The sequence below is a fragment of the Dipodomys spectabilis genome, unplaced genomic scaffold, assembly GCF_019054845.1.
Source record: "Dipodomys spectabilis isolate Male_0828 unplaced genomic scaffold, ASM1905484v1 ptg000046l, whole genome shotgun sequence".
NCBI classification, from domain to species: domain Eukaryota; kingdom Metazoa; phylum Chordata; class Mammalia; order Rodentia; family Heteromyidae; genus Dipodomys; species Dipodomys spectabilis.
In genome coordinates, this window is record NW_024870723.1 from 10256362 (window position 1) to 10272595 (window position 16234).

Consider the following 16234-nt stretch of genomic DNA (forward strand, 5'->3'; position numbering starts at 1 on the left):
TGCATAAACTTTGCAATAGAAATGTTTAGTCTCTGCCTTACCAAAATTTGGGAGAAAATAAGAAAAGTTTTGGAGCTCACCAAAAAAAAGGTAATCATTGACCTGCAAGTAACAAGTCTGAATATTATCTCTACTGTCATTTGAATCCAAATCTTCCAACTGATTTACCTAGTTCATGAATAACTGGAAGCTTAAGAAATGTTTTCTCTTGAGCATAGCTGAAACATGAACAGATGAAAACTCCATATTTAAGCAATTACATGCAACTTAGAAATGCCAATTTCCATCACAATTAGGCCAGGTTATGCAACATATTTTTGTTCCTTTCTAGTATATAGTTGATGTGTGTTTTTATAATTTGCTTAACTGCCTATAGTGAGATTTCAAAATCACATAGGCCACGTAAAACCATGAAAGAAAGGGCACCTTTTTATTTTTCCCAATGTGCCATGTTTCTACATTGCCTATAGAGTTTGTACAAGAAACACTGTTAGTTTCTATATAAAGACTTCCATAAAAATTTTACAGTTTCTATAAATGCATGAAAATTGTTGGTTTCATTATAACTTCTGTTTCAGTGCCAGTGGAAAAAAAATTACCTACAACTCTAAATAGTGATCTACATATACTGGATGGATAAGTGTGCTTAGACTGCTCTTTAACGTGCTCTAAAACACACTGTATTTCATCAAAGTAGACATGAACACAGTGGCAAAGCAACTTATAGAATGTTCAATTCTCGTCTTCACTTTGAGGACAAGCAGGCTATTAAAAAGTGCAATTGGGAGAGCAAATTATTAATTCTATATAATTTAGTGTTAGAAAACTGCATTACAAATAATGTTTTAAAACTTTGTAATACCTATTATACTAGATACATTACAAGGCTATCTATGGAAATCTTCTTTTGATAGGTTACTATATGTTTATTGCAAACTATCCCACAGTATTTATTATAATTACTAAAGGGTAATGGCTTCTTAATCTGAAAAATATATAATGTTTTGAAAATTATATAATGTTTTGCTGACAGTAGTGACTATCATTTGTTAACATGTTTAGCTATTCTTTTCTCCTTTAATTCAATTAGTACTCATTAAAACTGAACTAAGATAATCAGTAAAATTTTATCAATTATTTTCATAATTATGAATGAACACAGTAAACATAATGGAGTAATTATAAAGCCACCTAATTAACTACAAGATTTTCATGGATTTATTCATATTTTTTTCTTATTTTTAATGTCTGATTGACATCATCTTTGAATAACCATTTCTAGACAAGAAGCATTATTATTACTACTACTATTATTATTATGCTTCTGTCCTTTTTAAAGAAAATTTTCTACTGGGCAAGCTTTGATTAAGCACCACAATGCAAAAAGTTATTCCAACATACTAGAAAAAAAAATCTAGAGAGCTATCCAAATCCAAATTAACTCAAATTTTACCCATAGGTTAGCAATCTTAACTCTGAAAAGACTATTTCATAATTATATTTATGAGAACATTCATTGTTTTAATTTCAAAGGTAAGCTTATAGAAGATTTTTTAAAATACAAGATCCTTTTCAAGTTAGGATCCTACCAATGTTGATGTTTTGGTATTTAGTCTACCTAAGTTTTAAACAAAAGCAGATGAATGAGTAATGGAACTCTAAAAAAAACTTGCTTTTGCCTTTTTGTGTTTGCTTTTCACTTAAAAAACAACAACAAAAAAGGTACTACATGTCTTTCAGGAATTAACCAAGCCTCTATTTTCTGGTTTAAAGATAGCAGGCTTACTATATCTTAAATAAAACAGAGTGCTATGGTGATTTGATAGTTTTAAACCACAAATGCATTGTGGTCTAAGGGTGTCACAGACAACTTAAGGAGGAAAAAAAAAAAAGGGACACAGAAATCACTTTGTCAGTAATTACAATCAAGAGTCCTAAAATGTGGCTCAGGCTGCTCATTACTTCTTCTCTGTATCAAGACCCTTATTTACATTTCAGATTACATTTTTTATGACACAGTAAGATCTATCAGAGCTGAGAAGACTGAAATAATGAGGGGAAAACATTTTAATAAAACGTGTTGGGTCTGCATTACTTCTGTGACAGAAAGAAAGGCTTTTTTCTGTAGTGATGGATCATTTATTCTGCTTCTAAACGAGAAGCAAAAAAGATGAAACTGATGAACTTTTACTGCCCATTTGTCTTTAGCAGACAATTAAGACCAAAAAGATCAAAATGGATTATCATACCACGCAGACAACTGGCCCAACAGTAATACATCTCCGGGACCACAGATTTGTAACTCTCTTTTATCCCTCCCCTTTCTTCTTACTTCTTTTTCCACTCTAAAGGCAGTGCTAGCTTTGTGGCTCAAGGAGAGCCAAAAGGCTGGTCATCATTATTCACTCACAGATGTCAATCTAACCTCCCTTTTTTCTCAGTTTCTAAAGCAGTGAGCCACAATAATTTGTGACAGATTCTTTTACTGTAAGGTACAAAGAACACACAGAATAAAACATCTAGCAGCAGCAAGCGTCTCTGATCAAGTGTGCTGGTACATGGGAAATACACTATATGTAAAAACAAGCATTGGTAGTTTAGCGAATAAGGAAGAAAAACTGGAGAGGGAAGGGATTGTGTATGTGTCTGTGCACACGTGTGCATACACATGCAGTAACAAATACTATACTTTTTGGTCAATTATCTTAAATATTCCTAAAGGATTACATCATAAATGTTTTACTATTAGAAACGTTGTCTAGATTAAGTGCAGATTCAGCATTTAAAGTTTGTATATAACAGAACTATTTCTAAGAATTTATGACAGCACAATAAGGAGAAAAATTTACTTTACTGAAACAAATGATGTGGTGTAAAAAATACATATAATTAGAATTTAAATGATTAAAAAAGTAAAAAGAAACAAGCAAGTCATATTCTCTTTAACAACAAATATAATTCTCAAACTTGGTAGCATGTCTTCAAAAACAAAATAGATCTTCATGTCTGAATTACATGAGGTCAAAGGGAATTAATTTGTCTCAAGTTGGAGATGTTGTTAAATAGTGATATATACATCCCTGTAAATTTATATCTAGTCCATAAATACATTTCTTCAAATTTCAAAATTATGTCACTGGTGTAAACAAAGAAAACAATACTACTACTATCATATAAGCACCTTTAAAATAACTAAAGCTAGAACAGCTTTAAATAAATAAATAAAGCTATTACTGTTTACATTCTCCTACAATTTTAATTATGCCATTTTCATCATATGAAATGACAATGGTTTGTGAAGCCTTTCTTTGATCAAAATAAAAAGAACTTCATAACATGAAAATACCAAATCAGTAAACTAAGTTGCAGTTGCAACAAAAGTATAGAAATAGTCTGTATTAAATCGTTTAAATAGGGATACAGGTGGACCCATTGCAACAATGAGATGTACAAGTCATTATGTCGAAAACGAACTTTACAACTTTGGTGGGGGGCAAAGGGGGAGCGGGGAGGATTGGGTGGGGGGGGCAGGGGGAGGATGGGAAGGGATGGGAAGGGGAAACAAAGGAGGAGGCTACAATGCTTGATAAGAAATGTACTCATTATCTTGCCCATGTAATTGTAACCCCTCTGTACAGTATTTTCACAATAAAAAAAAGAAAAAAGAAAAAAAGAAATAGTCTGTATTTCTCACTGTACATACAAATGCATGCATATAGTACATGCATGCATATACACATACCTTTTTCAAACATGTAAACATATACATGTACTTAGAAGAAATAAACATAGAAAGATAAATACCAAATTAATAGCAGTAGTAATCTATGATTAATAACACATGATTTGTATTTTCTTTTTCATTCTTTTTAAAATTTATTTTAGCTTTATATTTTCAGCATTTTTGTATAAACATATTACCCATGCAATTTTTAAAGTTATACTTTAAAAAATCATGTTGCTCAAATTTTTCAGATATAGTGAGATACTGTGTTTAGAGGAATAGACACAGATGGTACTATTCTATTTTAAATTTTCTCCTACACTTTGTTTAACTGGATAGTTTAGATCATGAGATCACAAAGGTTATTTACCTAGACACAAAATTTTAGGACAATAACTTTCTTAAGATCTATAGGCTCAAGTACGTTCAAAGTAATAATTATCTAACATTTGCCAAGGGGTAGAGAGAAAATTTTTAATATTTTTTTAAAGCATATGTTAGTCTTGAGATAAGGCACAAAGCAAATCAGACCAGTTCTCTTGGGTTCTTGTAGAGTAAGATCTCATCTCAAAGGATGACATTACAATGCTTATCCAGTTTCATTCCTGCATTTAAAAAAGATGTATCAGGCCAGCACTGGTGGCTCATGACTGTAATCCTAGCTACTCAGGAGGCTGAGATCTGAGGATCACAGTTCAAAGCCAGCCTGGGCAGTAAAGTCTGTGAGACTCTTATCTCCAATTAATCGTCAGAAAACCAGAAGTGGCACTGTGGCTCAAGTGGTAGAGCACTCGCCTTGAGCTGAATAGCTGAGGAACAGAGCCCAGGTCCAGAGTTCAAGCCCCATGGCCAACCAAAGAAAAAAAAAAAGATAGATCAGATTACCTTTCTTGACATTAAAAAGGCGACAATGCAAGGTGTTATAGCTACTGGCCTAGACACTTCTGTTCTATTATATTTATCCTCATTTTAAGGACTTTTTATGTGTTTGTGCAAGTACTGGGATTGAACTCAGGACCAGGGCACTGTTCCTTTACTTTTTCTTGTTTGTTTGTTTCTGCTCAAGGCTAGTACTCTACCACTTGAGCACATTTCCATTCTGGCTTTTATTTGGGGAGGAAAGGGGTAGTTAATTAGAGATAAAAGTCTCAGACTTTCCTCCCAGGATTGGCTTTGAACAATGATCCTGAGATCTCAGCCTCCTGAGTGGCTAGGATTAAGATGTGAGCCACCAGTGTGTCCAGCTTAAGGACTTTTAATAGGAGAAAAATTAGATGATTCTATTTCAAAAACATGACTTAATTATGTACAATATCTCCCATGTAAAAGGTTTTATAAAATTGCTTTACCAAGGGTAATCAATGATGCTTTTGTTTTCAAAATGCTCAAAGAAATATACCAAGTTACATACTTGAACTAGAAATGTAAAGTATCAGACAAAGCTACAGAACATCTTCAGTATTTCTCGACAAAAAAAATGGAATCTTGGATGAATAAAGTAAAACTATAAAGAGTAAAGCAACACCAGAACTTCAGTGTTATTATATGAGTAAAATATCCGTTATAACACCATTCTGTCTGCAAAAGGTGGAAATTTGAGATGGTAGAATCAACTAGTCAGCCTTAACTTTTGCTATAATCATTGGAACCACATTGATCCTAAGAACTATTTATGCATGTGTGTCTTCTTCTTTTAGTACTATGGTAACAGGTAGTTTTATCATCTATTTCAAATTGTATGAAATTATATAAACTCCCTCCCTTTTTGGTTATATAGCTTCTTGGCTGCTTAAATAGCATTGGAGGGTAGAAGGAGAGTTCATGGATTGCTTAATGAACTACAGATGACAACATACCTCAAAGTAAAAAGTGGTATCTGTGATAGGTTTTCTTGCTTAGTTTCTGTACATCTTTTCCCTGAAGGAAAACTCCCAAATCTAGAGCTAATGTTTTCTATCCTACTTCTCTGTTTTACTTTTTGTCTTTGGCTCCTAATTACTGCTTCTATTCCTTTCTAAAATTTCATTTATCTCTTTCAGTAAAAAGAACAGTAATAATATGTTGAACAACTCTGAAATAAATTTTGTCATGTAAAAAATTAATTACGCATTCCAAACCTGGTCACTGTAGTCCTCCGGGAATTGCCTCTGCACCTCAGGATCTGTAAATAATTGACAGATAATATTAATTGGCTTTGGATTAGTGAGCAAGCAGAGGATCACACATTAATATTTGATCAGAAGATGATAGCAGCCCTGGCAGGGGATCCAAGGGGGGCAGCTGAGGCTGCTATGCTGATGAGCACAAGGAAGGGCTCGGCAAGACACTCCCATTACCCTCCTCTAGAAATATAAAAAAGAAAAATTTTAAAGACCTGATGCTACTGTTAACTTTAGACTATTACCTAATGCAAAAAATCTTGCCAACTGCAAATTGTCCTCAATATATTTTTTTTCCAGAGAAAATGAGTTAAACCTGCTTGACTTTTCTTCACTAATCAGCAATCTCCTTTACATCATTACAGATGTTGCCTTGATAAACCTAAAGCACCAGTTTCAGACTAGGGAGAAAGGGAGAGTGGGAGAAGGATTCTTTCAAGGAACAAAGGGAAAACTCTACACTTTTTAAAATAAAAAATATTCTTTCCTAAGTGCTTATGAACTCATGAAAATACAGCTAAATTTAGATATTTTCTTCAAAACAGTACCAACACTTTTGGCTTGATGTTGTAAACCAAATAGTATAAAAAACGATATTATAAGCTAATACAGATCTGCTAAGAAACTATAAATTTTCCTAGGCAAAAATACCACTTGCAAATCTATTCAGAGTAAAATTACTAAATGGGTCACTGGATTCTTAAATCATAATTGCAAGATAATCCAACACCATGTCTGTAAGTCAATATAGAAGTGTACTAATTAAAAGCTATTAGCCCTCCATTTACTATCGATTTGGGAAACATTCAATCTTTTCTAATAAGAAAAAGACTTGGTACTTTGGTGAAATGAGAATAATTTCTATGTGGGAAATCATGTATCAATGCAAAGTTTATGGGAAAGCACAGCATTTGAAGGTATCCCCTTTTAATAGTGACCTCACAATATATACTACTCACTTTCCAAAACACTAACTTACAGAGAAACAGTTAATTTTCTTCAGTGAAGAATCAAGAAGAAAAAACAGTTAATTTTCTTCAGTGAAGAAACAAGAAGAAAAAAATGAAAGGCCTATCTGTCTACTATATTTAAATTCTAGAAATATCAGTTTTCAAGTCATTAAAGCCAATTGATATAAACCCAAGATAAATAACAAAAACAGCGGGGCACCGGTGGCTCACGCTTATAATCCAAGCTACTCAGGAGGCTGAGATCTGAGGATTGAGGTTCAAAGTCAGCCTGGGCAGGAAAGTCCATAAACCACCAGAAAACCGGAAGTGGCGCAATAGCTCAAGTGGTAGAGCGCTTGCCTTGAGCTGAAGAGCTGAGGGATAGCACTCAGGCCCAGAGTTCAAGCCCCACGACCGACAAAAAAAAAACACAAAAGCAAAAATAATCAAAAGTCACACCAAAAGCAGAAATATTCTAAAAGTCACACCAAAAGTAGTGTTTACCAATATGGTTGGTGCAAAAGAGTTGAAATTTATATGCAGACCACTTTGGCACTTGAGCTACCCTTCTATGTGACTTTAAAAAGCAGGGATCATTTTTTCTCTTTACTTTCATCTTCAACTACTAAGAAGGGACAAATGATGTTCCTACATGGTGAGTAGCAGAATCCTAGAATAACGTCTTCTATACCACTTTTCAAGGCAGCTCTGTGCGCCAGATGAAGAAGTAGCTGCCTGTTTTTGGCCTGAACAGCTAAAAATCTCACAAGGAGTTGGCTTTCCTGAGACAGGAGGTCAAAGGTACTAAAACCAGGGAGGAAAGTCCAAAATACTTGGTACCAGAAAGAAATATTACAGATTCTGGATTTTTTTTCTAATATTTGCTTCACTGGTTGACAGTTGACCATTCCTAATCCAAAATTCTGTAATCTATAATTTTGAGCATTTCAGTTTTCCAGATTAGAAATGGTTAGTTTGTTCTAGGCCTATAAGGAGGAATTAGCTATCAGGATGCTCAACCAACCTCCAAGTGAACCATGGAAAGACAAGGACCTAAGAAAAAGAGCACAGTGGCTATAATTCCTGAAACACACATAAATACTTAAAATTTGGTCCAAACTCTAAGCCACTGACAAGCTGAAAAACCACAAAATTATGTATTGCTTGTTCTTTTTCTTCCAATTGTCATGTGGCTAACACTCTACAGCTAGAAAACTTCATACAGATATGACTCCAATATTAATCTTTAATATCATGTCTTCCTTGTAGTAGTTTGTGCTTTTTGAGAACCACAAATATCAATAGGAATTTAAAAAAGAGAGACTTTTTCTATCACCATGTTGTAAAGAGACAAACAGTAGAAACCAAAGTGTGTGGCATATTCTTCAATTTTTAAAAAGTAAATTGCTTGCTCAGAGGCAAAAAAAACTTCTTACATTTCTTTAAAAGTCCTTTCATAAGAAATTACATTTCTTTAAAAGTCCTTTCATAAGAAACCATTAGAAACTAATCACCATAAAACACATTTTTTCATGTATACAATATAGCAGAATTGAAAGCAAAACAAAAAAATGGCAAAAAGAACAATCTGCCTTCGCTAATGTAATGAAGGGAAGGATGACCCTGACATGCTAAGATGAAGGCCATTCCAATCTTACTATCCTAAACAAAGCCTTGATGGAAGACTTCATAAACAACATTAACTAAATTCCCAAGACAATCCCTTAAGGTAGAGCCCACATGTGAATAGAATGTTCCAAGACAGTTCACACATAATTCACCACAACTCATGCAGAAAATAATTAAGTATAAAATTTTTAGTTTTAAGTTTTTTCTGTAACCCAAAAAGTAAACTTCATTTGTCTTTTGCATTTTCAAAAATACTCTTTTGAAATAAAAGATAAATGTTTTTAAACTAAAATCCATTGTTTCGTACATTTTCAGAAATACTTGAAAATAAAAGATAAAACTTTTTAAACCAAAGTCCAAATTATCAAGCTCCATTCAATTAGCTCAAAGATCCAGTCAGATAGTTATTAAAACTACGAAAAGCCATTCTGTAAAAATGAACTGCCAACAAATTATTTGAATTTTCTTTTTGTACTGGAGAATGAATTCATTTTTTTTCACATTAAATTGATCTCTATGCCATAATGTCACCAAAATATCGACATTGGAAATATCTGAGTTAAAAAGGTCCAAAGACAATCTGCTTTTCTCAAGCAACACAACACCCGCCCTACTAACAGTTTCAGCATGGCACATGTACAAAACCTAGCACCCTGCAGTTAAGCAAACCGCCTTTAAATTTTCTGTCTGGCAGCAATCCACTTGCGTGTCTGTATGTTTTTACAAGTACTCTATGTATTTCATTGCGTCAGCTGCATTTCTTTGAGTTTTAAATGGTCTGGGAACATTTTATGAAATGTTCTATATCTTTATATGGAAAATAACATATACTGGAAAACTGCATCAGTCTAGTATTTATATATCTATTTCTTTATCCACCATCCAATGCTATAATTACTAATGTTCCAAAACACCTTCTCACATTCATACACCTACCACCAAATGCAGTGTCACCAAACAGCTAACTTTCAACATGAAAATCTGCAGCTCAAAGTACTAACATGGAAAAAAGTAACCTAAAAATTTGTTTGGGCAATTGACAGAACAGTTATTAACATATGTCAATGTTTTCCCCTAAGAATTGTCTCTAACCAAAAAAAAAAAAATCAAGAATATAAATTGGGAGCTAGATGGCTCACACCTATAATCCTAGCTACTCAGGAGGCTGAAATCTGAGGATTGCAGTTTAAAGCCAGGCCAGGCAGGAAAGTCTGTGAGACTCTTTATCTCCACTAATGTACCACAGCCCCAGTGGTAGAGTGCTAGCCTTGAGTAAAAGAAACTCAGGGACAGTACCCAGGCTCTGAGTTCAAGCCCCAGAAACAAACAATACCTGAGGAGGGGTGGGTACTGTAACAGAATCCTGATCCCAGTACTAGGTTTCTTACAAACTTAAAAATGAATTTCATCATTTTCCAGGAAAATACTTTTCAGAATATTGTATCTAAAATACTGTGTGCCAACAACATTTATCATCTGATAGAGTCCACATGTCTTTTAAACAAACAGGCCTTTTTTTTTTTAATTTTATTTTATTTTATTTGAGAACATACTGTACAGAGGGGTTACAATTACATGGGCAGGATAATGCATACATTTCTTACCAAGCATTGCAGCCTCCTCCTTTGTTTACCCTTCACCTCCCTTCCCAGCCTCCTCCCTCCCCCCCACCCAATCATACCCCCCCACCACACCGACATTGTAAAGCTGGTTTTGACATGACATTTTGTACTTCTCATGGTTGCAACACGTCCACCTGAATCCTTAAAGGACTTGTTTGTCCCCATCTCCTCCACATGTTATACTGACAACAAACAGGCCTTAAAGAGGCAATCCATTCTTAACAAGGTTTCACATTATGTCAATGTGGTGAGCCACCAACTTCTCCCAGCACTGTGCCATCTATCTACAACTCTTCCTCCACAGAAACATGTGCACCACCTCTCTTGAAGGCTACAAAAGCATTGCCACATTTAAAACAGTCATTTCACTGTGTTGGACTCCCATAGCATAATCTCTTTCAGCAAACATGTCCATGCCCAAAGGGCTATGTCTCCACAGCAGGAAAAAAACTGATCTCCAAAACAAGCAGGTCTTACTTTTCTTTTTTTTTTTTCTTTTTCTTTTTTTGAGAGGCTAGTTTTCTTCAATCTCAATAGTGAATGTTTTCTACTACACATACTTTAAAATCTTTAATATGATACACCAGATTGCCACAGGATGTTTAATTAATAGAATAAGAATTTGGGCAAGACTTACTGGAAAGGTACTATAAATTATTTTACACAGGCTCCAAATCCTTGAGTTCTGCCTTAGGCTTAAAGTTCCTAGAAAACCTGGTAGACAGGTCTTTTACAACAGAAATACAAAATAATTCATAAAAGTACTGTGGTTATATATGAGAGCTCATTTGCACACTGGTAACTTGTATGTGCATACACACATTCACAAACACACATTCTCTCCCCCTGCCCTCAGACAATACCAAATTATTTCCTTGGTTCTCTCTGTCACACCAATGAATCCATTTAAAGAGTTAAAGCATGACATGCTTTTAACTGATTACTGAAAAACATACTGACTTCATTTTGTATAACATCTACCTGAAAGTGGACATCTTTGGAAATTTAAGAGAAGTTGCAAATGTAGTGGTCAACACCAAACTCTGCTTTCACTTTTAACATTCTAGATAGAAAACATTATATTTAATGCCTACTGAATTTTTCCAATCATTATCTCTATGGTACTTTAGTCAGTAAAAGACAAAATATTAAACACCTTTTGAGCATTAAATAATAAAATCTGCCTTTTGAAAAGCAAGACTTTAATGTTAACCATAAACAATATAATCTCATTGTTCAATTTCATGGAATTTAAGATACTAACTTCTTCACCCCCAACCATAAATGTTAATCCAAGCTGTAATCAGATTTAATTTTCCAGATGAGAAGATGGGAATATCCTACAAACAGGGCAACAGTTCATTGCAGTGTTTAGTGCCTAGTGCCATTTTCAATTCCATACACCAAAAATGCAGTCTCAGAAAATAGTCTAAGAATTTGTACTACTCTTTGGAGTACCAGCTCAAACTTTTTCAAAACACATTTAGAATAAGCTTCCTTTTTATGGTCAAGAAGAAAAGTTAACTCTATATAATGCAGACTTAAAGTTTCCCAAGATTACAAACTGGACTGCAACAAATAAAGAGCTTCAAAGACATGGCCTATAAAACCCATTAAAGCTGCAAGAATTCACTTTGTTTTATACTGTAAAACATCTGAATCATTAGTTCAGCATGTTAATTGAACACAATTATACTAACAAAGTATTCCTTTTATACTTAAATTTTAGTTATTAAAAATAACATTTTAAAGCAATGTTTTAAATGGTTTAGTTAAAATATCATGATTTCCTTTCCTTGACAAAAAGATGTCTTTCCTTTAAAAGTAAAAATTACTTTTTAATTACTAATTCAAAAATGCAGATTTGACCCTAAAGTGTCAAAGGTATCTCAAACTATTTTTTAAAAAAAATTTCAAAATATTGTATTTGATCTCCATGTACAAACAGAATTTGTTACTTTTTTAAAAATCCATTTTGTATTAACATTTTACTCTGAAACTTTAGTCTGAAGCCTAAAGACACAACCACATTGAGTCATCTCAATTTTAAGTCATGATTGCAGTCTAGTATTTTCCCCAATACTAGAAACTTAAAATACAATTATTATTTTACAGCAGTCAGCCTGATCACAGAAACAGGTAACCATCTACATCTGTAATAAAAGTACAAATCAAATTATTTAAGGTAAAAGAGCAAAACCCACCTCAGTATGGGAAGCAACGGAAGCAGTCACATGCTCAATTCCTCCTCAGACTAGCACACACTGCCTTTCCGACATATCCTGTTCTGCTGTGGCTATTTATGCATAAACAGCAGACCTATTGTTTCCTGTTGTTGGAGTTATGAATGTAGTACAGTTACCAATTAAATGAATCAACAAGTCCTAAATGCATCAGCTGCTGTATAAATAATGAGTCTATTGAAATTATATAGTAAAATTTGGAGTTTCATCTTTCCTTCTGGAGAAGGCTGATAGATTTTTAACCAAAAAAATCCAATATTTACTGGCATTTCACATATTTTTCCTCACTTCATCTACTAAAGAAATATAAATCTGATCCTTAATCTAATTTATACCCAGTATACTCCAAAATCAAACATAAGGAAAATTCCAAAAGAATTTAAAATGGAAAAAGAAAAGTGTGCTAGCTTGGGGGAGGGATTCAAAAAGATATGTTCACTTATGCCTTCTTCTCTACTGCATCTTTGTTTTCCTCTTTATTATTTAAATTTACATACTTGGGGATTTTTTTTCAATCGGTTCATCTTTTGGAACTAATTCTTAAAACCCAAATTAATGGGTAACATAAGTGGATGAAAGTTACCTTTTTTTTTTTTTTTTGCTATAATCTCAGGCTTCAAGTAATTTTTCTGAGTTAGAATACATTTTATCATCTTTTTTGTTTGGGATTTTATGAGAACTGAACCCAGGCCCTCATACTTTCATACTAGACAAGTCTTCTACCACTGAACTATACCACAAAGCCCTTGCCTATATTTTTTTTTTTTTGGTTTTTTAGTTATGAGGCTTGAACTCAGGGCCTATGCACTGTCCCTGGGCCTCTTTGTGCTCAAGGCTAGTGCCTTGAGCCACAGCGCTACTTCTGGTTTTTGGGTGGTTAATTGTAAGATAAGAGTCTCAGGGAGGGCTGGGAAGGTGGCTCAGTGGTAGAGTGCTTGCCTCGCAAACATGAGGCCCTGGGTTTGATTCCTCAGTACCACATAAGCAGAAAAAGCTGGAAGTGGCGCTGTGGCTCAAGTGGTAGAGTGCTAGCCTTGAGCTGAAGAGCTGAGGGATAGCGCCCAGGTCCAGAGTTCAGGCCCCACGACCAACCAAAAAAAAAAAAAGGTCTCATGGGAACTTTTCTGCCCCATCTGATTTTGAACTGTGATCCTCAGATTACAGGCCTGAGTAACTAGGATTATAGGCGTGAACCATCAACAACTGGCTTCCTATAGTTTTTTAACTGTCACATTTTTATGCCAAGAAATATATGTATTACAAAGGTAGCATTACTGTATAAAGGTTTGTGGGTGTTGTTTTGTCTGGTTTTTTGGCAGTGCTAGGGATTGAATTCATGGTCTCATGCCTGTTAAGCAGGTGATCTACCACACTAGCCCCTTACTGGCTTGGTGATTTCCGGAGAAGGGTTTCATTTAATGCTTAGGCTGGTTTGAATTACAATCCTCCTACTTGTGCTTCCTCATGTCACTGGAGATAACAAGAAGGTACCAACCATTGTGCCCAGACATTGTGCTTCCCCCACAGCTGGGATAAAAGGTATGTGCCACTGCACCCAGCTATTTGCTGAGATCAAGTCTTGAAAACTTTTATGCCCAAACTGTCAAACCACTAGAATTACAGGTTGGAGTCCACCGCCACCATTTGCATACGGTCTTTATACACCAATACATCATACCTGTCAAATCTGACAAAAAGAGGTAACAATTATTTATGCAAATATAAAACTATTGATGGAAATCTCACTAGGTGCCAACATTCTGACAGACATTTTTATACAAATTTCTGATTTTTCCCTCCAGGACAAAGTGATGCTGTTGGGAGTATCATATCAATTTATCATAATGAAAACAATAAGTTTGTCTAGGGTTTTCCCCTTTTTTTCCTAGCTGCTCTAAATTTAGAAAACCAGTATTTATTTGTGGCACAAGTACTCTGAGGTGGCTGGCCCATTTGGTGAATAAGCCCTCTTCCCTCCGGGGGGCTTACAGTCTAATTGAAAAACATAGAGAATTACACAAGTAGTTACCATGGGGCTTCCTAAATTCTATGCTAGGGATTAGCCTCATCAGAGAGGAAGCAAAAGCTTCCAGGAAGAAGTGGCAGAGAAAGGACAGAGTCCATCACAGACCACACTTCCCTTCCCAACAGCACATAGTACAACAGGAGGTATTTTCTGAAGTCAATCTAGTATTTCATGTTTCTTTGTTTTTGGTTGGTTTTTGTTTTAGGTCCTTTGTTTTATTTAGCTTTGCCTCCTAAAAAGCATCTAGCCTGTTATAAATAACCCAACAAATATTTGGTACAGACTAGAATAGTATACCTCATTAAATTCCTTGTCTCTACAAGTAGATAAAAGGCTAATTTCAAAACATTGAAAATGAGCCATTAAATACTATAGGCTTCCTAAAGATCATATTGGCCTGTAATAAGAATACAATAAACATTAGCTGTTGTTGTAAGGTTAAACACAGTGGAGAAATAAGCAAGCACTATAAATTAGATGGCTGCAGACATTCAGGTGTGCCTCAAATTGGAAATATGGGTGTTCCTGAAATAAACCTTTATAAACCCAATTAAATGTCCCATTGCCTTCTATTACTTACTTAGAAATGTTATAACTTCATCAGAAACTGATTTTCTCTACATTGTCAATGGTTTCAAATCCTTAAGCTACAGTTTATTTGCTTCTGGACATCTGTTTGCTAATGATGTGTAAACATCAAATGCACTAGGGACTCTCCAGAGTTCCAGAAACCCTGAGGTGAATCTGTACAAACTGAAGGACCTTTCTGCTAATTTCTTTGTTTTCTAAGTTTATAGAGTAGTTTTCAAAAATAGAAGTCGACTAGATATTTTGTGGTAACAATTATACTACTATACCTTTCACTTACTTCATGCCTAGGCATACAGTCAGTGCTATAGGTGGTTAATTTGCCTTGTTGAATCATAAACAACCTTGCCAAGTAAGGAAATGTATCCTGATTTTATAAATAAGTGAGGCTCACTAAGGGCAAATTTACAGTTAAGTAACAGAGCTGGGATTCAGTCTAGATATATCCAACTCCAAATAATCCAACATTGGCTTTCTTCTTTGGCTTTATTTATTTATGTCCTCCTGTTGATCTGTCTTCTAGTCATTATTGTGACTCAACAATAAGAATACATCTGGACAAATAACTAAAACATGTTGTCAAGAAACAGGCCTTAGCACATTATGAATGAGAGCTTTCCAATTCCTCTATTTAAACTTCTTTGCCAAGTTTAGGATATAAATACAATGACTCCAAAGTAGTACCCAATTCAACTAGCAAATATAATGTTCAAAAGATAAATTCATATTAAAAACTTAGAATAACTTTGGAGGGCAGAGGTTATTTTTGCATCATCTACAAAGACACTATTTGCTAAACACAGTAAGTGAGAACAAATAGAAAATGGTTTCCTACTTAGGAAAATGTGTTTCAAAGTATCTCTAAATCACACTTGCTACTCTAGTGCTGGGACCAAATAATACACAGAGGGTGGATGAAAGCTGACATTCCTGCAAGTGTCTCCCAAAACAGCATGCCTGTCAACAAGATTTTCTCATACTACAATTCTCCTTTCTCCTAAGGACACTAAGTCCTATCCCTACCTCTCCCATCAGAGAAGCAATGCCTGCATTTTATACTACCTTTTTTTATAATGATAAAATATACATGGCCTTAAAATTTTCTATTTCAATTATCTTTAAGTGTACAGTGCTATGGCTGTAAGTGAATCCACATTGTTGTACCACAAGTCATCATCCTCCCTCTACAGAACTTTTTATATGGTACTTTGAAATCCACTGAACATCACCCTCTTCCCATTATACTTTGTCTCTACTAATTTGACTCCTCTAGGGACTTATTTAACTCCAATC

At 34.6% G+C, this 16234-nt stretch overlaps 1 protein-coding gene across 1 annotated transcript in view; it reads right to left on the minus strand.

Annotated features, from left to right (window-relative positions):
* Dennd1a (DENN domain containing 1A) overlaps positions 1-16234 on the minus strand; it is a 480539-nt gene that overhangs the window by 367857 nt on the left and 96448 nt on the right. Inside the window, 1 exon segment of the mRNA XM_042678648.1 lies at positions 5842-5885. Coding sequence (XP_042534582.1) covers positions 5842-5885 — 44 coding nt within the window.